The sequence below is a fragment of the Dasypus novemcinctus genome, chromosome 9 (genome assembly GCF_030445035.2).
Source record: "Dasypus novemcinctus isolate mDasNov1 chromosome 9, mDasNov1.1.hap2, whole genome shotgun sequence".
Lineage (NCBI taxonomy): Eukaryota > Metazoa > Chordata > Mammalia > Cingulata > Dasypodidae > Dasypus > Dasypus novemcinctus.
In genome coordinates this window covers 81020565-81044636 of record NC_080681.1, presented here as the reverse complement: position 1 = coordinate 81044636, position 24072 = coordinate 81020565, and the positions used below count along the sequence as shown (strand labels likewise).

General features: G+C 37.8%; 1 protein-coding gene, 1 non-coding gene and 1 pseudogene across 7 annotated transcripts in view; all 3 read left to right on the top strand.

Moving 5' to 3' along the window:
• OSBPL9 (oxysterol binding protein like 9) overlaps positions 1-24072 on the top strand; it is a 201250-nt gene that overhangs the window by 36239 nt on the left and 140939 nt on the right. For all 6 annotated transcript variants that reach the window (XM_004476492.5, XM_004476489.5, XM_004476487.5 and 3 more), the window contains exon 2: positions 4674-4724. In XM_004476492.5, the coding sequence (XP_004476549.1) occupies positions 4674-4724 (51 nt within the window). The remainder of the gene's footprint in view (positions 1-4673; positions 4725-24072) is intronic.
• Positions 13443-14512, top strand: LOC101422568 (cyclin-C pseudogene; annotated as a pseudogene).
• LOC111760009 (small nucleolar RNA U13) lies at positions 22478-22581 on the top strand. The gene has a single exon (XR_002793816.1). It is a non-coding gene; the product is annotated as a small nucleolar RNA U13 (small nucleolar RNA).

Here is a 24072-nt window from a genome sequence, read left to right as displayed (position 1 = left end):
AATGATGCATTTCCTGCTCTTCTCTCAGCTTGGAACTTTCTCCCCAGATTCTCTAGTTGGTTGACTCCTCTCATTCAAATTTCAGCTCAGATATCAACTCCTCAAAGATTCTTCGCAAGCTATCTAAATTAAAGTATAACCCCTTTCCCCATAATAACTTTGTAATCATTATCCTGATTTATTTACTTCCTTACTGTTATCACCAGCTGAAATTATCTTGTTACTTGTCTCTTCCTCCTTAGCAGTGGAATGTAACTTAAGTGACTCTAGGATGTTTTCTGATGCATTGTTGTATTCCCTGCACCTAGGATAGGGCCTGGATACAGAGCAACTAATAAATATTTATTACATGAGTGAAAAATAAGATAGCTGGAACAATGACTTTAGAAGTTCTTAGTTTACCTGAATGCAGGCAAATAAAGGCAGAAGACAGATGGTTGTGTAACTAGAATTGATGTTTTGCTAGTTATATGTAATATAAATTGAGAGAGACAAGGAAGTTTCAGAATTTGCAAATGAGTGATAGGGAAACAAGGTAGAGAGGGGACTGGTAGAAAGAAGGATTGGAAGGGTTGATAGGATATACAGAAGCGTGGAACACTGGTATCAGTTCAGTGGGGGTACTTGCACATGCCTGCTGAAGGGATCGTGATGGGGAGTGAGATGTTTGAAAAGTGATAGTGGGCAGGGTCCAGTTTTAGTTTGACAAATGATTTTGGATAAGGATAGAGTTTTGGTGGATGGGAGTGTGTGGCTGAGGTAGAGTGGTCATTGTTAGAGTGGTCAGAGAATTGAGAGGCCAGGTTGTTGGATTTGTCTACCACAAAGCTAATCCCTTCTTCTGCCTCCCCAGGGGCTTTACTTTGATTTTTATTCCTTTTGTCTCCTGTACCTTCAGTCAGTCTGTAATGTATTCAGGTAACTTCTATCTTAACCTATCCCCACTTCTTCCCCTCAAGCTCCTCCCCTATTTTTTTCCTTTTGATGCCAAGTTTCCAGGAAGCATAGTCCTAGCTCACTCTCTATTACCTTTCATACATGGCTTAGTCTTGCCAAAGCTAGAGAATCTTTTTAAGTCTTCATATTCTTTATTTTTGTATGCAGCATCTGACACTTTTGAAACTTGACATCCTTCTTAAACTTGCTTTTTTCTCAGTTTTTGTTATGTGGTTGTTTTACTTGGTTGTTCTCTTACCACTGTAACAGATGTTTCTCAGATTCTCATCTGTTTGCTGGGTTGTTGCTTTCTTTTCTTCTTGATCTACATACTTTTCTCTGGCAAATTTATTCACACCGTTTACCATCTATAGGCTGATATTCAAAATCTCTTCTATACTCTTCTTTTGAATGTCTGATCACTTTATTTCCTCTTTGTGTTAATTTCATTTATCTCTTTAAATTAAAAAAAACACATAAACTTAATTGTGGTATCATCGTTGTGCCTGTCTTACCCTTTTTCTATTTATTATAATTTTACTTTAAAAATTGTATTGTGGTTGAAGAATATCAAGGATTAATGTCTTGGTTCTTACCTTGTTTGAACTGACTTTTCATTCTGTCATCAGGCTTTTGGGTTTTTTTTAAAACTTATTTTTATTGCATCATAGATGTTTTAGTTTCCTAGGCTGCTCAAAGCAAATATCATGAAATGGCTCAGGTTAAACAATGGGAATGGTTTTGAGCCTGGAAAAATGTCCATATCAAAGCATCATCAGAGTGATGCTTTCTTCTTGAAGACTTTCTGCCAGTGATCCTTGGTTCCTCTGAAACATGCCAAGGCACATGAAGGTGTCTTCTGGTCTTTCCCTTCTCTTCTGCGTTTCATTGATTTTTGCTTCTTGCTTCCATGGCTTTCTCTCATATCTGATTTCATTCCATTTATAAAGAAGTCCAGTGATAAAGTTACGACCCATCCTTATTGAGGTGGGTCACACCTTAACGGAAGTAACATTATCAAAAGATCCTACTTATAATGGGTTCACATTCATAGGAATGGATTAAATTTAAGAACATGTTTTTCTGGGGTACATACAGTTTCAAACCACCACAGTATATATAACATAAAATTTGTCATTTTAGCAATTTTTTTGAGCGTACAATTCAGTGGCTTTAATTACATATACACTGTTGTGGTACCATTACCACCACTCATTACCAAGACTTTTACAAGACTGCAAACAGTAATTTTGTACACATTAAGCAATAACTCCCCATTCCTCCTCCCCCTAGTCCCTTGGTAATGTCTAATCTACTTTCTACCTTTATGAATTTGCTTTTTCTAGATATTTCATACAAGTCGAACCATACAATATTTGTTCTTTTGTGTCTGACTTATTTCACTTAGCATAATGATCTCAAGGTTGATCCGTGCTGTTGCATGTATCAGTACTTCATTCCTTTTTATGACTGAACAATATTCCTTTATGAGTATGTCCCACATTTTGTTTATCCATTCATCTGTTGATGGACAATTGGGTTGCTTTTGATTATTGTGATTATTGTGAGTACTGCTGCTATGACCATTCCTGTACATTTATCTGTTTGTGTTTTTGCTTTCATTTCTTTGGATATACCTAAGAGTAGGATTGCTGGGTCATATGGTAATTCTATGTTTAACTTTTTGAGAAACCAGTGAACCGCTTTCCACAGCGGCTCCATAATTTTAGATTCCTACCAGCAAGGCACAAGAGTTCTAGTTTTTCCACATTCTCACCAGCACTTGTTATTTTCTGGTTTTGTTTTTTTTTAAATAGTAGCCACAGTGAAGTGGTACCACTGTCATTTTGATTTGTATTTCCCTAATGGCTAATGTCATCAGTTATTTTTGAACTTAATTATTATTTTTGTATGTTGCCATGGCACTTTTGAAGGGAAGATAAGTATAGGGTATAGTAAAAGGCCATTGAGTGCTTAGGGAATATTTTTTATTAACTCTGTTTTCTCACTGTATCATTAGTAAAACTCTCTTTTCAACCGTGCTTAGTCTTAAGAAATTCTTTTTCTAAAATATATGAGTCCTCATATTTTTAAGTAGAATAAAAAGGAGTCTGTTTTCAATACCTTAGAGTAATCATTTCTGAGCATGAGTTCCTGTGGCTCAGGACTTTGGATGTAGGGTATATATGGTTTAAAGTAAGACAGCTTTTTTTCCCAAACATAATACTAAAATGTCAACTTGTTTTGCTTCTTTGATAGGTGGTGTCCAGGAAAATACCGGTTGTTTAATATCAGATATTCTTTAAACTTTGATTATTTGAGGATTTACTTAATTTATAACATGTGGCTAATTTAGTTTTATGATTATTTACTGAATGTCAACATAGTGCTTAGAGTATAGAACATAGCCTTTACTGAGCTTAGTAAACACACATATAGTGTAAGCAATATTGTAACAGTAAATATTTTTTGAGTACCTAATGTATGTCCAGCACTGTTCTGAGGCATAAACTGTCAAGGGTAAATCAGATACAATCCCTGCCCCTACCCATGGAACATGCAGTCTCATGGGTGAGTCAGACAAGTAAACCAGCCATTATAGAACAGGACTGGTGCATGCTCTGCAGAGGAACACAGAGAAGACTCTGGGAGTTCAGGGAGGCATCTGATGAGTGACAGCAAGGCAGGAAATTAGGGTCAAGTGTATTCCAAGCTGAGGAACATTAGATGGGAAGTTGCAGAAGCAAAAAATGTTGTGACCCATTAGGGGACTTGTGAAGAGTTGAAGCTAACATTGATTCTCAAAGTGTGGTCCTCTGTCTACCTGTGTAAGAATCAATCTGGGAGTGATTCTTAAAATCCCAGGAGATTCTTAGCTTTCCAGGTGATTCCTTTATTTTTATTTTTATTTTTTAAAGATTTATTTTTTATTTATTTCTCCCCCTTCTCCTCCCAACCCCCCCTCCCCCGTTGTCTGCTCTCTGTGTCCATTTGCTGCGTGTTATTCTTTTGTCCGCTTCTGTTGTCAGTGGCATGGGAATCTGTGTTTCTTTTTGTTGTGTCATCTTGTGTGTCAGCTCACTTTGTGTGCGGTGCCATTCCTGGGCAGGTTGCACTTTCTTTCATGCTGGGCAGCTCTCCTTACGGGATGCACTCCTTGCGTGTGGGGCTCCCCTATGCGGGGACACCCCTGTGTGGCAGGGCACTCCTTGCGCTCATCAGCACTGCGTGTGGGCCAGCTCCACATGGGTCAAGGAGGCCCGGGGTTTGAACCACGGACCTCCCATGTGGTGGGCGGATGCCCTATCCACTGGGCCAAGTCTGCTTCCCTCCAGGTGATTCTTAAACTCACTAAAATTTGAGGAACACTGGACTAGAGTTAAGAAGCATAAAGGAGGAATGAAAGTACATTATGCTGCATTAAAGATATGTATAGAAAAAAATTAAAAAATAAGATAAGCAAAAACAAAAAAGAAAAAATTATGAGAGCAAAAACAATTAAAAAATAAAGGTATGTATAGGGTTCTATGATGAAGTTTATTTGCATAGACTAAAACATTTTCATTTAAAACCTTTTAATTCCTCTATCCTAGGTGGTTAATTTGGGAGGAAGGGGTTGAGGAAGAAGAAAGGAATATTAGTGTAAATCTTGTCTCTTTATCTGCAAATTTTGTTAAAAAAAAAAAAGTATCAGTATATTAACCATTCATTCATTGATTATTTTTGTTTTCTTTTAGTCCAAGGACAAAATGATGAGAGGCTCTCGCAGAGGATGTGTGAGACTCAGAGTGAGTATTTATTTTTATGAACACTAATTTGTGATAGGAAGAAAAATATATATATTTTAATGGAATTACAGAAGTCTAAATTTAGTTCAGCTTCCTTACTTACTTGTTGGGTGAGGCAACTAAAGTGCAGAGAAGAAAATTGTTTTCCCCAAGGCAACTGTTAGTGCTAGAACCAGGGCTAGAACTCGGTTTTTTTGGCCTGTGATTTAATGTTGTACCCCTTATTTAATGCAGCTACTCATATTTTTTAGCTTCTACATTATAGACAGGTATTGAAGCTGGAGGTTAAGTGAGGTACAGTGGTGGTATAGCAAACAATAGAAAAAAAGTCTGTAAATCCTTATCATTACTGCTTTGTTCATCCTGTTCAGTACTATTTAATAACGATCAACATAGCAGTGCACTTCAGTAGAAATACAATGCTTACATGTAATTAAAAAATTTCTTATAACCATATTTTAAAAAATACAAAGGAACAAATTAATTTTAATAAATTTTGTTAGCCCATTATACCCAATAATTTTGCAACATGTGTTCAACAAAAATCAATAATCAGATAATTTGGATTTTTTTCATATTAATCTTTGAAATCCTATGTATAATATACACTTACAGCACATCTCAGTTCAGACTAATGGCACTTTAGGTGCTCGACAGTGGAGCCTCTAGCTTCACACTACTTTTAATTGCCCATTTAGTTTCCACCATTGTTCAGATAATGGCTGGGCTTACAGTTTCTCTAGTACTCCAGTGTTCCTAAAGAGGGACCTTCCTTTATCCTAACTAGGTGATTCAGCTTCTATAGCCTTTTCTTCTTCAGTTACCTTTTATTCTGCTTTCTTTCTGCCATCTTTTATTCTACATCATGAAGATGTGAATATATTTGGTTAACATATTATTACTTTTATTGGCAATTCTTAGCCAGAATTGGGGAATAACCCTGAGAAAGAAACCAAATTGTAATGGAAATGTTCTGGCACTAAGATAGGAGTAAATAATGTGTAGGAGAGAAATGAGACAGGGTTGTTTTGAGTGTATGGTGTATATATATGATAGCTTACAGATTTTTAAAAATTCAACTTTTTTTTTCCTCCTCTATGCTGTTTACTGTTTTTCTCCGCCCTTTGGTTTCTTTTGTCAACTTGGTATAATTACTTTTCTAAGCACTTGCTATTGACCTCAGTCACCACTCAGTCTGGTATTACCTGCTTTTTTGGCTTGAGATGGGCTCAGTAGTGATACTTTGGCAAAGGTGTATTGAGATAGCTTTTCAGTTGATTTCAAAGCTAGACTTGGGCCACTGTCTCATTGCTGCATATAATAACTTTTTCTTTTAAATATAAATTAATTATTAATCCTATAACTATTATCCAGGTTGTGATATAGAAATTTGCCAGCCACCCTGAAGCCTCTCCTTGTGCTGCAATCACATTGTAGTTACAGTAATCACTTCCTGCATTTCTTTATAATTTTGCCACCCAAAGTATGCACCCTAGATTCTATAGTTTTATCATGCCTTTTTTTTTTTCCCCAAGCTGATGTCTTTTGCTTACAGTTTAACTATTTGAAGAATCCAGACCCTTTCACCTATGAGAGTTTGCTGTGGTCTAGATTTTACTGATTGCATACTTATGGTTCAGTTCAGCAAATTCTTCTGGCCTCTACTTTTCTTGCAGTTTGGCAGTTGGATCAAGAGACTGGCTCAGACTCAGGTTTGATCCTTTTGGCAAGGTAGTGGTGTGTTCTTTTATCAGGGGCAGATCACCTCTAGTTTTTGCTCTTTTTTGATATTAGCAGCTGTTGATGCTCAATACCTAGATCCATTGATTTACTGAAGGTTGCAAAATGATATTTTATCATTTTCTTTTTATTTATTATCAGAAATAATGTTATGAGACACTTCATCTGTTATTTGGTTACCTGGTGGTGCAGTACAAATAGGTAGGATAAATGTTCGATTCTTTCCTTTTACTTACCCAATCTTCAAGATAATGAATTGGCTTAAAACAGCACTTATTTATTACTTCACAGTTCTGTAGGTCAGAAGTCTAGGCTCAGGGTCTCACAAGGCTGAAATCAAGGTGTTAGCTGGGCTGGGCTCTTGTCTGGAGGCTCTGAGGAAGAATTCCTTTCCAGGCTCATTCAGGTTGTTGGCAGATTTTAGTTGTTTGTGGTTGTAGGACCTGCTCCCTGTTTCCTTGCTGTCTATTAGCTGGGGGCAGCTCTCAGCTTCTAGAGGCAGCCCATATTCCTTGTCATGTGTCCGCTTCCATCTTCACATAAGTAAAATGCAATGAATCCTTTTAATGCTTTGAATTCCTTTATGCTACCAGCTGGAGAAAATGCACTCCTTTGAGAAGAGCTTATAGATTAGGTTAGATAATCTCTCTTTTGCCATATAATGTTACATAATTCAGTGATACCGCATCATATTCACAGATTCTACCTATACTTAAAGGGAAGGAGATCATACAGGGGTATCTTTGGGAGCCATTATTAGAATTTTGTTTACCATACAGCAGGTCAGAGAGGAACCAGACATAGCTGTGTCTGAGTCCTGTTTTTACCCTTTGCCTTTTTGACTGGAAGAGACAAACTATAAGCTTCCTGAGCTTGGGTTTTCTCATCTTTAAAGTGAGGATTATAATGTCTTTCTTGCATAATTTTGTGAGGGTTGGGCACTTGGGACATCGATGGTACCTAATTATTGTGTGTATGTGTATGTATGTGTGTGTTTTAAGAGGCTTTGTGATATTTTCAAAAAAGATGCACTGCCATTGGCTTCCTGTTTAAGAAACATCTAGGAGGTTTAAAAATACAGGTTCCTATTTCAGGCACACAGGCTTATAATCAGAGCCATCAGTATCAAGGGCTCATTGTTGGACCATCCATCTTTGTTGGTCTTTGCCATTTCACTTGGGGAATTGTTGCTGTTCCATTGGGGAATGTGATAGAGCTCCCCTAGCCAGGAACTCAGCACTGTCTCATCTGTCATTTCCAACTGAAACCACTGTGAAAATATCTAAACCTTTCTATGTGCCCTGTATACATGCCCTAGAGAATTCCCTCCCAACCATGTGCCCCCCACCAATAACACCCCACATAAGTGCTCCTCCCCCGCCATAGTTGACCTCTCTGTAGTCCAAAGGTTCTTCAAAAAGGAAGCTCAATATATTGCCAGATTCCATTAATAGTAAAATGGAATATAGTGATGGGTTTAAAGGTTAGATATAGAATACATAGTAATTTAGAAAAATTAAATAAAGGAAAAATAAATTGGGGTATCAGAAAATGAAAAAGCCTCTAGATATGTTGCTTTAGAGTAGAGTTCCAAAAGTTTTATTTCTTAGCAGAGTCTCCAGGTGATTGTGTTGTGCAACTAAGGTTCAGGAACCACTGGTGTAGTTGAAAGAATCAGAGAGACCTGGGTTGAATCCCCTTTGCTGTCTCTATGACATTGGGCAAATTTTTTAACCTCTATGAAGATAACATTATATAACTTGCAGGGTTGTCATGAGGCTTAGCAATGATGTAGGTACCGGATCTGGCAGATAGTACACATCCAATAAATGATAACTCCTATGGATAATGATGATAGCAATGGTGATGATAGATAATGCATCAAATAAGTATCTATTAAATAAGCTAAATGGGCTTTCATTTACCTCAGATCTCCCTCCTCCCTTCTTCTGTCCTATCCTATATTCCAGTCACTCTTTACTTCTTCCTGTCTCTCACTGTTTCTTCATTCCTCATTGCTTTCCGACATGTTTTTTCTTATATCAGGAATGTTCTGTGCCTTCTGTATGGTGAGCTGATCTTTCAAGAGACTTTTCAAATGTCATTTCTTCTGTAAAGTCTTCCAGATCCACATCTTTCCAACAGATTTTTCCACCTCTATTTTCCTACCATTTGTCACTTAACAGCCATGAAAGAACTTATTACATGGTATTATATGTTAACTTGTCTGTTTTCTACATTCAATAGTGAGTTCCCATTCACTGTGCCTGGCACAGAGGAGATACTAAAAAATGCTTATTGTTGATTTTACATATTTGTAAAATGAATAAATGTTGGGAAATTTGACTTAACTATGGGTTACACACTAAAGAACTATGCAATTTATTATCTTTAAACACAACATGACCCAGTGGTATGATATGTTTTCTAAACAAAGCAAAACACCTGTGTGGTTTTAGGCTACATAAAAGGAAAATGGAGAAAGGAACTAGTAGTTACTGAGAAAGCTCCATAGATCAAGCACTATGCTAGATGGCTTCTATATTTATTTCCATGACAACCCTGTAAGGTAAATGGTTATTTCATTTTACAGGTGAGACTGAGACTCCAGCCATTTTTAGTAACTTGCTAAGGTCACAGTGTTTGTAAATGGTAAATCTGTGATTGAACTTGGGTCTGTCTCATTTCACGACTCTGTTCAGTCCTTAATGTTACCGTACTTCCATTCCTCTTGACTAGAGGAGTTAATGCAGATACCCCAACTTGTTGCAAAGTGGTCTAAAAACAGTGAAGGAAAGCAGAAAAGTGAAGAACAATTTTCCTCCCATCTACTTTGACTATTTTGGTTGCAAAGTGTGTGCCACTAGATGGTGCCCTTGCCCTTGTTGAATGATGAAATATTGCTTGAGTCCTGTCTGATGTCCCCTACCCCCACCCCCATACTAGCCAAAGCAAAATACTGACATTTTTAGGTAATTTCTACAAAATAGAAAAGTGGCAACATTAGAGAGGCAGTGTGGGGGTAGTGGCAAGAACAGGAAATGTAAGAGATGGAATTCAAATCTGGATTCTCTCATTTATTAGCTTTAGTGGCTTCAGGCAATTAATCCATTAAGCTCTGAGCCCCAGTTTCCTTATGTGAAGAATGCACATCATGCTGTTTACTCATAGAATTGTGAAAATCAAGTTAATATATTAAAAAGTGTAGCGGGGCAAGTTAGCTCAGTGGTTGAGCGTGTGCTTTGCACGTGTAAGGTCCAGGGTTCAATTGCTGGTACCTCCAGAAAAAAAAAACAAAGAACAAATGCACGTGTTTGGGACTAAGGGCTCCAGAAGATATTGTTGTAATTAATACTTACTATAATTACATTAATAAAGATGAGTCCTAGTTTCTAAAACATCTTAAAGGGTCTTAAAAATCATCATAGTAAGGTGAATTATATTCAAAAGAGTTTTAATGCTATGTATTGTGAGCCTTGAAAAACTACTAATCCATATGTGACTTTTTAAAAAAAAAGATTTATTTATTTCTCTCCCTTTCCCTCCCCACCCCGGTTGTCTGTTCTCTGTGTCTATTTGCTGCGTCTTTTTCTGTCTGCTTCTGTTGTTGTCAGCGGCACGGGAATCTGTGTTTCTTTTTGTTGCGTCATCTTGCTGTGTCAGCTCTCCCTGTGTGCGGCACCATTCCTGGGCAGGCTGCACTTTCTTTCGCGCTGGGTGGCTCTCCTTACGGGGCGCACTCCTTGCGCGTGGGACTCCCCTACGCAGGGGACACCCCTACGTGGGGGTTGGGGGACACCCCTCTGTGGCACGGCACTCCTTGTGCGCATCAGCGCTGCGCATGGACAGCTCCACACGGGTCAAGGAGACCCGGGGTTTGAACCACGGACCTCCCATGTGGTAGACGGACGCCCTAACCACTGGGCCAAGTCCACCGCCCCATATGTGACTTAAAGTAACTCTTTTACGTGTTCTAATGGAAATGGACTATATGATTGTCCGGGACATCATATAGTTGACTGTGATTCCCTGAGGATGTTTTACCTGGACTCTTTTCTTTCAGTTCATGACAAATAGGTCAGCAGTGTACCATGACAGATTATTAATAGTTTCAACACTGACTTCTGCTAGTGCCTTATTTCTTTGATTCTACAACAGATTTTTTTTTCATGTTTTAATATCTCTGGCATTGGGACGCATCTTATAATCAATGGCATCTTAGAATGGATCCAATGAGGACTTATTTTTAGATGAACATGTAACCTTAAGAATGTCCTCCTCCCCTCCTTAAATCTGCATCCGGTAAGGACTTCTGTCAATTGTCTGTGAAAATTATTCTGTTGTTCTCTGCCTTTCATGATAGTTCAGTGGCCTTTCTGTACGTTTCACCTCTTCTCTATGAATATGATTCTGAAAATATCCTCCCTTGGGCAAGATGTAAACATTTATTTAATATTTGTAGTTGGTACGTAGATGTCATTAGTGCTCTATTTTCTGAATATTTATATTTCATAATTACAAATTAAAAAGTAAATGTAAGAGTAAATGATAGAGATATTCTAGTCAAATGCTAACAAAAAGAAAGCTAGAAAATAATATTAATATCAGATATAAAAGACATTAAGAAAAAAATAAAATTTATGTAGCAAAAGAGAATATTGCAAGATTTAGTATCATAAGGGCAACATTTTTTGACAACACTATGAGAAATTATAACTCCCTTAACAAAGCTATAGCCACCCCATCTCCACCTCCTCACATACGTAGGTACTTCTAAATAATTCATGGTGAAGAAAATGAAGGGACCACATTTTAAAACTTATATTTGTTGTAAAGTAGAGATTGAAAATTAATGAACTAAGCATAGAGTAACACTAAAGTTTAGATTGGTGCAAAAGTAATTGCAATTTTGCATTGTTGAAATTTGCTGTTTGTTATTGGCATATATTCTTAAATAAATGTGGCTATGTTATACATCATTTTAATGTGCATTTCTTATTTTTTTGCTAATGACTTATTGCTTGCTGTTTACAATTTATATTTATTTTAGACTATGGAAATGATGTTAGACAAAAGGAAAATTTGAGTCATTTTCTTATTAATATTTGAGTTCAAATCGGGTCTTAAAGCAGTGGAGACAGCTCGCAACATCAATAATGCATTTGGCCCAGGAACTGCTAACGAATGTACAGTGTAGTGGTGGTTTAAGAAGTTTTACAAAGGAGATGAGAGCCTTGAAGATGAGGAACTTAGTGGCTGGCCATCGAAAGTTGACAATGGCCAATTGAGAGCAATCATCAAAGCTGATCTTCTTAAAACTACATGAGAAGTTGCGGAAGAACTCAATGTCAGCCATTCTATGGTCGTTTGGCATTTGAAGCAAATTGTAAAGGTGAAAAAGCTTGATAAGTGGGTACCTCATGAGCTATCTGAAAATTTAAAAAATCATTTTGAAGTGTCATTTTCTCTTACTCTGTGCAACAACAGTGAACTCTTTCTCAATCGGATTGTGATATGCGATGAAAAGTGGATTTTGTACGACACCCTGGGGTGACTAGCTCAGTTGTTGGACTGAAAAGAAGCTCCAAAGCACTTCCCAAACCAAACTTGCACCAAAAAAGGTCATGGCCACTGTTTGGTGGTCTGCTGCTGGTCTGATGCACTACAACTTTCTGAATCCCAGCAAAACCATTACATCTGAGAAGTATGCTCAGCAGATCGATTAGATGCACCGAAAACTTCAGTGCCTACAGCAGGCATTGGTCAACAGGTTCCAATTAATCTCCATGACAATGCCCAGCTGCATGCCGCACAACCAACGCTTCAAAAGTTGAACGAATTGAGTTTCAAAGTTTTGCCTCATCTGCCATATTCACCTGACCTCTCAGCAGCCGACTACCACTTCTTCAAGCATCTCAACAATTTTTTGTAGGGAAAGCGCTTCCACAACCAGCAGGATACAGAAAATGTTTTCCAAGAGTTCATCGAATCCTGAAGCGTGGGTTTTTATGCTACAGGAATAAACAAACTTGTTACTCATTGGCAAAAATATGTTGAATGTAATAGTTCCTATTTTGATTAATAAAGATGTGTTTGAGCCTCGTTATAATGATTTAAATTTCATGGTCCGAAACCGCAATTGCTTTTGCACCAACCTAATAGAAAGAAAGGAATAACAAAAAGCATGTAGTAATGAAATGGGACACAAATATAGAAAGCATAAACAAACTGAAAGATGCTTCTGTGAAAATAAAGTAATGTAATAAACCCTGACAAGATTATTTGGGGGGAAAAAAAGCAAAGGTCCAAATAAACAATATTAAGAATGAAAAATGAGAGATAACTACATACATAGTATTGTCTTACTTTGCCCATCTGCTTTGACAAATAGCACACAGTGGGTTTGCCTTAAACAATAAGCATTTATTGTCTCACAGTTTGAAGGCTAGAAATCCAAAATCAAGGCATTGACAAGACCACACTTTTTCCCCAAAGTCTGTAGGAATCTTTGTGGTTCCTTGGCTCGCATTTCTGTCCCCCATCATGTGGCAATCTTTCTCTCCCTGTGCTTGCTCTTCAGGTTTCCACTGAATTACAGATTCTCCCTGTGGCTTTCTGTCTATGGGACCTACAATAATACAGATTAAGACCCACCCTGATTAGTTTGGCCACATCTTAACTAAAAAGAACATTTTTGAAAGGTCTCCTTTATGATGGGTTCAAACTCACAGGAATGTGGATTGAGATTAAGAACATGTCTTCTGAGGGGATACGTAAATCAGTCTACCACAGTAGACATGAAACATTGTAAGCATGCTACTGTAACTTAATGCCAGTAAACTTGAAGCTTACAGGTAAATGGCTAATTTCCTAGAAAGATATGTCTCTAGGATTAACTCAAGAAGAAATAGAAAACTTGAAAGTACCATAACCATTAAAGAAATTGATTCAGTAGTAAAAGAAATCTAATCACAAAAAGGTATCAGGTGAGTTTTACCAAACCTTCTGGGAACAAATAGCCCCTTTGTCCTGAGATTAGAAATAGAGAGAGGTTGCAGCTTCTGAGCAGAGCCGAGCTCATTAGATAGAGGAGCAGATTACTGAGCACGCTGCGTCTATGGTCACTCCGCTGGCTGGTATTTTCTTTACAGGGCAAGCTGTGTTCCATGGTTGGGAACTTTTGGCAGAGCTCCCACTATTTGCAATGGATTTTGGATAAACAAGATCTGTTGAAGGAGCCCCAAAAGGACTTAAAGTTTCTCTCAGAAGAAGAATATTGGAAATTACAAATATTTTTTACAAATGTTATCCAAGCACTAGGTGAACATCTTAAATTAGGACAACAAGTTATTGCCACAGCTACAGTCTATTTCAAGAGATTCTATGCGAGGTATTCTCTGAAAGGTATTGCTCCTGTACTAATGGCTCCTACATGTGTGTTTTTGGCATCCAAAGTAGAGGAATTTGGAGTAGTCTCAAATACAAGACTGACTGCTGCTGCTACTTCTGTATTAAAAACAAGATTTTCATATGCCTTTCTAAAGGAATTTCCTTATAGGATGAACCGTATATTAGAATGTGAATTCTGTCTTTTAGAACTAATGGATTGTTGCTTGATAGTGTATCATCCTTATAGACCTTTGCTCCAGTATGTGCAGGACATGGGCCAACAAGACATGTTGCTTCCCCTTACATGAAGGATAGTGAATGATACCTACAGAATGGATCTTTGCCTACTATATCCTCCTTTCATGATAGCTTTAGCTTGCCTCCATGTAGCCTGTGTTGTACAGCAGAAAGATGCCAATGTTTGCTGAGCTTTCTGTGGATATGGAGAAGATTTTGGAAATAATCAGGGTTATTTTAAAACTGTATGAGCAATGGAAGAATTTTGATGAGAGAAAAGAGATGGCAACTATTCTTAGTAAGATGCCGAAACCAAAACCGCCCCCGAACAGAAATTCCCTGAATGATTCTCCACTAGTGGCTGGACCTGAAGCTGCAAGATGATGATGGACAGGATAAGGCAATAATCCTATTGCCACAGTTACTGGTATTCAGTTTTTAGTTATATTTTTTGTAAATATTCAGTATTTTCCAGAAAATTACCATATTTTTTTCTGACATAGTTTGCTGTATTTACATGATTTTACTATGCCTTTGGACAACAAATTTTTTTGGAAGAACATGTCTTGATTTTCATAATTAGTCAAAAGGAATAGGATTTTATATGTAGGATTTAATCTTACAGGAAATTTGTTTTCAAGAAGCTCTAATCTCTATGTTGAGTGATACCTGTAATGACAATGAAAAACCATACCCTAATTTAAGGTTTTTGAGTATATATGGACACTAATTTCCAGTGTTTGTTATATGTGAAGGCGCACAAAGTTCCATAAGAATAAAAACATAATGGTGGTGGACTTGGCCCAGTGGTCAAGGCGTCCGTCTACCACATGGGAGGTCCGTGGTTCAAACCCTGGGCCTCCTTGACGCGTGTGGAGCTGGCCCATGCGCAGTGCTGATGCGCACAAGGAGTGCCTTGCCACACAGGGGTGTTCCCCGCATAGGGGAGCCCCACGCACAAGGAGTGCGCCCCGTAAGGAGAGCCGCCCAGCGTGAAAGAAAGTGCAGCCTGCCCAGGAATGGCGATGCACCCAAGGAGAGCTGACACAACAAGATGATGCAACAAAAAGAAACACAGATTCTCGTGCTGCTGACAACAATAGAAGTGGACAAAGAAGACGACGCATCAAATAGACACAGAGTATAGACAACTGGGGTGGGGGGGGAAGGGGAGAGAAATAAATAAAAATAAAATAAATCTTAAAAAAAGAAAAAGAAATAGAATTCCTTAACTAATTTTATGAGTTGGTATAGCATCATAAAATCACAGAAGGGCATCATAAAAAAGGAAATTTTTAGGCCAGCCTCCTTTGTTAATATGTTTGGCAAAATCCTGAACAAAATGTAGCAAACCAAGCCATGTAATGCATAAAAAAAATTTTATGACCAATAGGGGTTATTCTGGCAATGCTGGGATGCTAATTTAAAAATTAAAGTAATGTACAATATTAACAGATTAAAAGAGAAAAATACTCTGTGGCCATTTGAATAAATGTAGAAGAAGTAAATAAAATCAAACTAGAGGAGAACATCCTTTACCTGATATATTAGTCAGCCAAAGGGGTGCTCATGCAAAATAGCAGAAATTGGTTGGTTTTTATAAAGCGTATTTATTTGGGGTAGGAGCTTCCAAGTCACCAGGCCATAAATCATAAGTTACTTCCTTCACCAAAGTCTATTTAACCTGTTGGAACAAGATGACTGCTCACATATGCAAGGGTTCAGGCTTCCTGGGCCTTGCTTCTCTTTGGGTTCAGGATTCCTCTCTTCCTGGGGTTTGCGTCTCTTTCCTCTGTGAGCTTACTTTCTGGGGCTCCATCTTAAGGCTTCAGCATCAAACTCCAACATCAAAAACCGTCAATTCTGTGCCCAATCAAAGCACTAATCATAACTTAAGCCCAGGTACAGACCAGATTACAAACATAATCCAATATCTACTTTTGGAATTCATAACCATATCAAACTGCTACACCTGATAAAGGGCATTTTTTAATTGGAATGAATATTAATCTTTATTTTCACAAAAACATTCACATTTAAGAGACAGATATTCAGGAATAGTTGAAAGTTTAATTACATAATAAGACTGCTTTAATTACTAATTATGTCATTTAACAGATTTGGTGGAGAAAGCATGCACAAACCTGAATTTATCTGTGTTTTGTTAAAATTTCTCATAAGTAGGATCAGTAACATCCTAAAGTGCACTTTGGTGATATACGTCAAAGGAGTTAATTTCTACCAGAAGTATTAAATTGACAATGTGAATCTTGCCTTGTTTATAGAACATTACAATGAAATAATAGAATTAGCATTTATAATTTGATCACCCTTGCATTTATAGTCAATTTTTAAAAAATCTAAATTATGGTATCATATATACAACATAAAATTTCCAGTTACAAGTATACAATTTAATGTTATTAAATACATTCATAATATTGTGCTACCTTCACCACCATCTGTTGTCCAAACTTTTCTATCACCCCAAACAGGAACTCCGTACCCATTAAGCATTAAATTTCTATTCCCCAACTGTACTCCCATTCCTGCTTCTGGTATCCTGTAATCTATTTTCTGTCTCTGTTAATTCTATTGTAATAATAGAAGATGGAATAATATTCCATTGTGTGTATATACCACATTTTGCTTACCCATTCATCTGTTGATGAACACTTGTGAATAATGCTGCTATTAACATTAGTGTATAAACATTTGTTCTAGTCCCTGCTTTCAGTTCTTTTGGGTATATATGTAGAAGTGGGATTGCCAAGTTATATGGTAATTCTATATTTAGCTTTCTTAGGAACTGCCAAATTGTTTTCCACAATGGCTACACCATTTTACATTCTCACCAACAATGTACAAGGGTTCCTATTTATCTCTTTCATAATAGCCATTTTAGTGGGTGTGAGGTGATATTTCACTGTGGTTTTGATTTGTATTTCCCTGTGGGCTAATGATGTTGATCATCTTATGTGCTTATTATTGGCTATTTATATATCCTCTTTAGAGAAGTATCTATTCAAATACTTGGCCTGTTTTTTAATTGGTTCATTTTTTTGCTAAGTTGAAGATGTTCTCTATATATTCTGAATAGTAAACCTTTATCACATATATGCTTTCCAAATATTCTCTCCCATTTGCTGAAAGGCTACAAAGTAGTAGTAAAGGATTTTCTTTAAAATCAGCAAGACAAAAGTGCCTGCTTTTGCTGCTTCTTTACATGGTGTTCTGGAGGTCCTAGTGAATGCTGTAAGACAAGAAAAAGATGCAAAAGGGAAAAGCCTTGAAAGGAAGAATCAAAATTATCGGTGTTTGCAGATGGTATTTCTATAAAACTGTACTAGAGGGGAGTGGGTAAAACTCAATGGATGAGCACCTGCTTCCCATGTATGAGGTCCTGGGTTAAATCCCTGGTGCCTCCCCCCAGAAAAAAACACACACAAAAAAACTGTGCTGAAGGTCTTACCTGTAGCAGATTGATATTATTTATGAATTCCAAAAAGAGATATTATGTTTGTAAACTAGTCTTTTCCTCTGGGCATGATACCCTTTGATTGCTTTAAATTCAGAGGCTTTCCATTTTCCTCTTTAAATCAATGTTTAGGACTTTGATTCAACCATGTCATTAGGGCATGCAGAGTTGAGCCTGCCCCTTGGTGGGCTACATAAACGGATGCGCAATCAAGAACACAAAAGTAGATACTCAGAGAAGAACACAGAGGAAGAGAGACCGCTCCATAGACAAGGCAGAGGCCCGGGGAAGAGAGATAAGCCTGATAGTTTGCAGCTGAGGAGAACAGAGCAGCTGAGAAGCCCTGAGAGATTAACCTTAAATGCCAGCCTATAGATGAGATTGGAAGAAGCTGGGACCATGGAGCCTTATGAGGAAGAAGAAAGGCTGAACCCTCACAGACATCGCCCACCATCTTGCATCAACACATGGCAAATGACTTTGGTGTGAAAATATTGCTTATGGTACCTTGAGTTGGACTCTTTAGGGCCTTGTTAACTGTAAGCTTTTATCCCAAATAAATACGCTTTGTAAAAACTGACAGATTTCTGGTACTTTGCATTAGCACCTCTTTTGGCTGACTAATATACTAACAAATATCGTAATACAAGAAAATAAGAAAACAAAGCAAAAAAATTGGAAGAGAAGTAAAAGAATTATTAGTTCTTGCAAATTATACCAATGCATTAAAAATTCACAAGAATCTACAGAAAAACTATTTGAATGCTGTTTTAGTTTGCTAAAAGCTGTTGGGAGCAATATACCAGAAATGGGTTGGCTTTTACAATGGGAATTTATTTGGTTAAAAGCTTAAAGTTCTGAGACTGTGAAAGTACCCAGATGAAGGCATTATCAGAGGTGCTGTCTCCCCAAAGTTTGGCTGCTTTTGATCCTAATCTCATGCCACGTGGTAAGACAAAATGGCAGCTCTGCTGGTTTTCTGCCTATTCCTCCAAGCTTACTTTCTCCCTGAACTCAGCTGTGGGTGGTCAAGTGCATGGCGGGGCACAGTGCGGGGTTGTGTTTTCATTTTCTTGCTTTGTGGCCTTCTCTCTTAGCCTCTTGGGGGCCTCTTTGTGTGCTTCTGTTCTCTGCTGATTCCAGCCTTTTGCCTCCAGAACCTCTCTCTTTGTCTCTGCATCTTTTTTCCTGTCTATGACTTTATTCCTCCAAATATAAAGGACTCCAGTAAAGAGAAGCAGATTTGGCCCAACGGATAGTGCATCTGCCTACCACATGGGAAGTTCAAGGTTCAAACCCAAGGCCTCCTGACCCCTGTGATGAACGGGCCTATGCGCAGTGCTGATGCACGCAAGGAGTACTGTGCCATGCAGGTGTGTCCCCCCAGGTAGGGGAATCCCATGCGCAAGGAGTGCACCCCGTAAGGAGAACTACCCAATGCAAAAAAAGTGCAGCCTGCCCAGGAATGGCACCGCACATATGGAGAACTGATGCAGCAAGATGATGCAACAAAAAAAGAGACACAGATTCTGGTTGCTGTTGACAAGAATAGAAGTGGACACAGAAGAACACACAGCGAATGGACACAGAAAGCAGACAACGGGGTGGGGGAAGGGGAGAGAAATAAATAAAAATAAATCTAAAAAATAAAAGACTCCAGTAAAAATGGTTAAGACCCACCCTAGGTCATGCAATCAATCAAATACCCATAGCTGAAGTAATTTAATGAAGAGTTCCCACCTATGGTAGGTTTTTTTTTTTAAAGATTTATTTATTTCTCTCCCCTTCCCCCCCAACCTGGTTGTCTATTCTCTGTGTCTATTTGCTGTGTCGTCTTCTTTGTCCAATTCTTTTGTTGTCAGTGGCATGGGAATCTGTGTTTCTTTCTTTCTTTTTTTTTTTAGGATTTATTTATTTATTTATTTTTCTCCCCTTCACCCCCTACTCCGGTTGTCCGTTCTCTGTGTCTATTTGCTGCGCCTTCTTTGTCCACTTCTGTTGTTGTCAGCGGCATGGGAATCTGTGTTTCTTTTTGCTGCGTCATCTTGTTGTGTCAGCTCTCCGTGGGTGTGGCACAATTCCTGGGCAGGCTGCACTTTCTTTTGCTCTGGGTGGCTTTCCTTAGGGGCACACCCTTGCGCTTGGGGCTCCCCTACTCGGGAGTCACCCCTGCGTGGTAGGGCACTCCTTGCGCGCATCAGTGCTGCACATGGGCCAGCTCCACATGGGTCAAGGAGGCCCAGGGTTTGAACCGCAGACCTCCCATGTGGTAGACGGATGCCCTAACCACTGGGCCAAGTCTGCCGCCGTGATAGATTTACATGCACAGCTCTAAGGACTTGATCTTTTTTGGGATCCATAAAAAGCATCAAACTGTCTCAAATGCCTAACCTTCAGCAAAGGTTTTGAATATGACATTAATATAAAAACAGTAGTGATCCTCTAATACTCATAACCAATTAGTAAAAAAATTTAAAAAATTCTATTCACAAGGATAATAGCATTTTTAAGATATCAAGATACATGTCCTTTTGAAGGAGAAAAATTATAAAACATTGTTGAAAGACGAAAGACTTGAGTAAAGTAAAATCTTTACCTTGTTCATGCCTGCATAGACTTACTTGTGCATATATCTTCATTCTTCCTAATCTGTAAACACAGTGCAATTCCAGTCCGAACTCTAATTAGGCTTATGAATGAACTTAACAAGAAAATTCTAAAAGTCATTTAAAATAGTTAATGGGGGAAGTGGATTTGGCTCAACAGAGCATCTGCCTACCACGTGGGAGGTCCAGGGTTCAAACCCAGGGCCTCCTGACCCATGTTATGAGCTGCCCCACGCAGTGCTGATGTGTGTAAGGAGTACCATGCCACGCAGGGGTGTCCCCTGCGTAGGGGAGCCCCACACGCAAGGAATGCGCTCCTTAAGGAGAGCCGCCCAGCGTGAAAAAAATGCAGCCTGCCCAGGAGTGGGGCCGCACACACGGAGAGCTGATGCAGCAAGATGATGCGACAAAAAGAGACACAGATTCACGGTGCTGCTGGCAAGAATATAAGCAGATGCAGAAGAACAGACAGCAAAGGGACACAGAGAGCAGACAACTGGTAGGGGAGAGGGCAGGAAAGGGGAGAGAAATAAATAAAAAATAAATCTTAAAAATAAAAAGTAAATAAAATGGTTAATGGGCAAGAAAATTTTAAAGAATAAGGAGTTGGTGACTTGACACTCTAGATAACTTTTTATAAAGCTATGGTAATCAAAATATAGTATGGTATTGGTATAGGGAAACAGAAGAGAGGTTGGGAATGGAACCACAAATATATTGGAATTTGGTATGTAATAGAGCATTACAAATCAGACCTAATGCTCAGTAAATGGAACTGGGTTAACTGGCTGAGTGGAAAAAATAAAATTATTTCCTAGTTCATGCTATAGTATACACACACAAAAAATCAGAGGTATTAAAGACATAATATGAATTTTTAAAACAAATTCATTTTATTGATACATAGTAATAAGGCATACAGTTCATCCAAAGTATACAATCAGTGGTATTTGGTATAATCACATAGTTGTGCATTCATCGCTTCAATCATTATTAGAGCATTTTCATTATTTCAATAATAACGAAAAAAGACAAAATTAATCACCTCTTAACCTCTCTATGCTTCCCTTGCTGTACACAGCTGCTATTTTTAAGTAGTTTTATTGAGATATATTCACATACTGTATGATCTAACCAAACTGTATAATTGATGGCTTTTAATAAAATCACAGTGTTGTTCATTCATCACCACAAAAATGGAATTTTAAACTTAGAAGAGAGTATAGAAGAATGTCTTTATGACATCAGGGTAGAGGAGGATGTCTTAAGCACAAACCATTATAGCAAAGATTAGTGGATTTGACAACATTCACACTGAAAAATGAAACATTCACAATGAAAAAGAAAAGACAGTCCATGGGTAGGAGAGAAAATATTTATAGTACATACAGCTCTCAAATGATTGGTATCCAGACAATATAAAGTACTCCTATACATGAATTAAAAAAGATAAATGACCCAATATGAAAATGTACCAAGGATATGTACACTGAAATTATAGAAGAGGAAACAAGAATGACAATAAATGTGACTAGATTCTTATAATCAGTGGTATCAGGGAATGCAAATTAAAATTCCAAGACAATTGTTATTTTCATCAGATTGCCAAAGATTTATAAAGTCTGATTATACCTAGTGTTGGCCAGTGAGTCGGGATGTAGGAAATCTCATATAGTGCAGGTCGGGATTTAAGTTAGTATAATCACTCAAGTGAGCAGTTTTGTAGTATTTTAAAAAGTAGAAGGTATCCCTAACACTCTGACCCCATAATTCTATTTCAGAGTGTATGTTTGAAATGTTCTTGCCAAAGTGTTAACCAGGAGACATTTACATTGATGGTTATTACAGCATTGTTGGAAGTGGAAAGAGTAAAAATAAATGTTTGTACAGAGGAGAATTGATAAATCATGATATACTTATATAACGGAATAGCAGATAAAATGAATATGAATACATACATACATTATAAACATTCAAATATGAATGAACCTCAAAACAATATTGAGTGAAAAATGCAAAGCAATTTGATATATAAAGTGAAATGATATATTACTGGATGTATTCATATGTACTAGTTTTAAGAACATTGGCTGAAAAGTATCAGCTTTAGGATTGCCATTTCCTCTGATTAGGATGGAAAAGTGGAATAGGACAAATGGCTTTCACCTATATCTCTAATTATCTAATGTTTTGTTTCTTTTAAAAATATGAGGAAAATATTGCAAAATGGGTTAGATGATTGGCATGTGTTATAGTCTCTGTGTGTTTAAATGTCTTATTTCTTTAAAAATGTTATATTGTGGATCCTTTTGTGGTTCATAAGCATGTTGAATGGGTGTTCATGCTCTTGTGTGAGATGTGCCTCCCTCCAATCTTGTTATGACATTGGCACATTACCCACCGGACGTGGAAAAAAAGTTATATTGTGCACAGCAATATGAAGGATATGAAAGATGCAAAATCCGCTCACTCATTGTTCTGAGAATGAAATGAGATATTAGATAGGAAGGAAATATTGCCTTTTCTTCTTAAAGTAAGTCATTCTATCCAGCTCTTACATATGCTCTAATATATTTTGGCTTTAATGAAAAATAAAAGTGAATAACTTGAGATTCTTGATAAAATTTTATTTTATCTGATACTTTTCATCTTTTAATTTACTTTTTCTTCAAAATAGTTTTTATTTAGCTAAATCTAAACAAATATGGTAAATGGTCTCTGAAAGATATCCTGATAATGATAATTGTGGTTATAGCATGTGGGTTAGGAAAGGGTATTGAGATGATGTGTAGTTTAGGCTCCCCTTTCCAACATTTTATTTAGAAAAATTTCAGACCTTCACAGAAGTTCCAAGGTTAAAATGAACACCCATTTACCCTTTACTTAGTTCCTAAATTGATAACATTTTGCCACGTTAGCTTTATGAGTGTCTCTTATAATCATGCATATGTGTGTATTTTCTTCTCAGCTATTTGGTAATTAGTTGTACTTCATCCCTTACATACTTCACATGTATCTTCTAAGAACAAGGGTATTCTCTTCTCCTTTGTAATCACCATATAGTTATATACTACCAGGTCAGACTGAGGAAATTTAGCATGCTGTTACCATTTATACAGTCCATGTTCAAATTTCCTCTTTTATTCTGATGTCATTTTACCAATAATAATAGTTGGCGTTTTGTTTTGTGCTTAATGGCTGCATTGTTCTCAGTATAATTTCTACTTTTTATTTGATTTATTCCTTACTGTAACCTTGTTAGATGTATTATTTCCCTCATTTTACAACTGAGGCTTAAGTTACAATTACTTTAGTAGGAAAAGTTACTGTTCATCGAGCATCTTCTGGAACCAGGTAACATTTTAGTTGCTTTATATATGTTTTCTTATTTAGTTTTTACAGTAGTTATTATTTTCTCTTTTTTTTTAAAGATTTATTATTTATTACTCTCCCCTTCCCCCCCTACTTCTCCCATTGTCTACTCTCTGTGTCCACTTGCTGTGTGTTCTTCTGTGACCGCTTCTGTCCTTATCAGTGGCACCGGGAATCTGGGTTTCTTTTTTGTTGCTGTTGTGTCATCTTGCTGTGTCAGCTCTCCTTGTGTGTGGCACCATTCCTGGGCAGGCTGCGCTTTCTTGCGCACTGGGTGACTCTCCTTACAGGGCACACTCCTTGCATGTGGGGCTCCGCTACGCGGGGGACACTCGTGAGTGGCATGGCACTCCTTGTGTGCATCAGCATTGCGCATGGGCCAGCTCCACATGGGTCAAGGAGGCCCAGGGTTTGAACTGCAGACCTCCCAGGTGGTAGGCGGACACCCTATCCATTGGGCCAAGCCCTTTTCCCTATTATTTTCTCTTTTATACGGACAAGGAAACTGAAGCTCTGAGTTTCAATG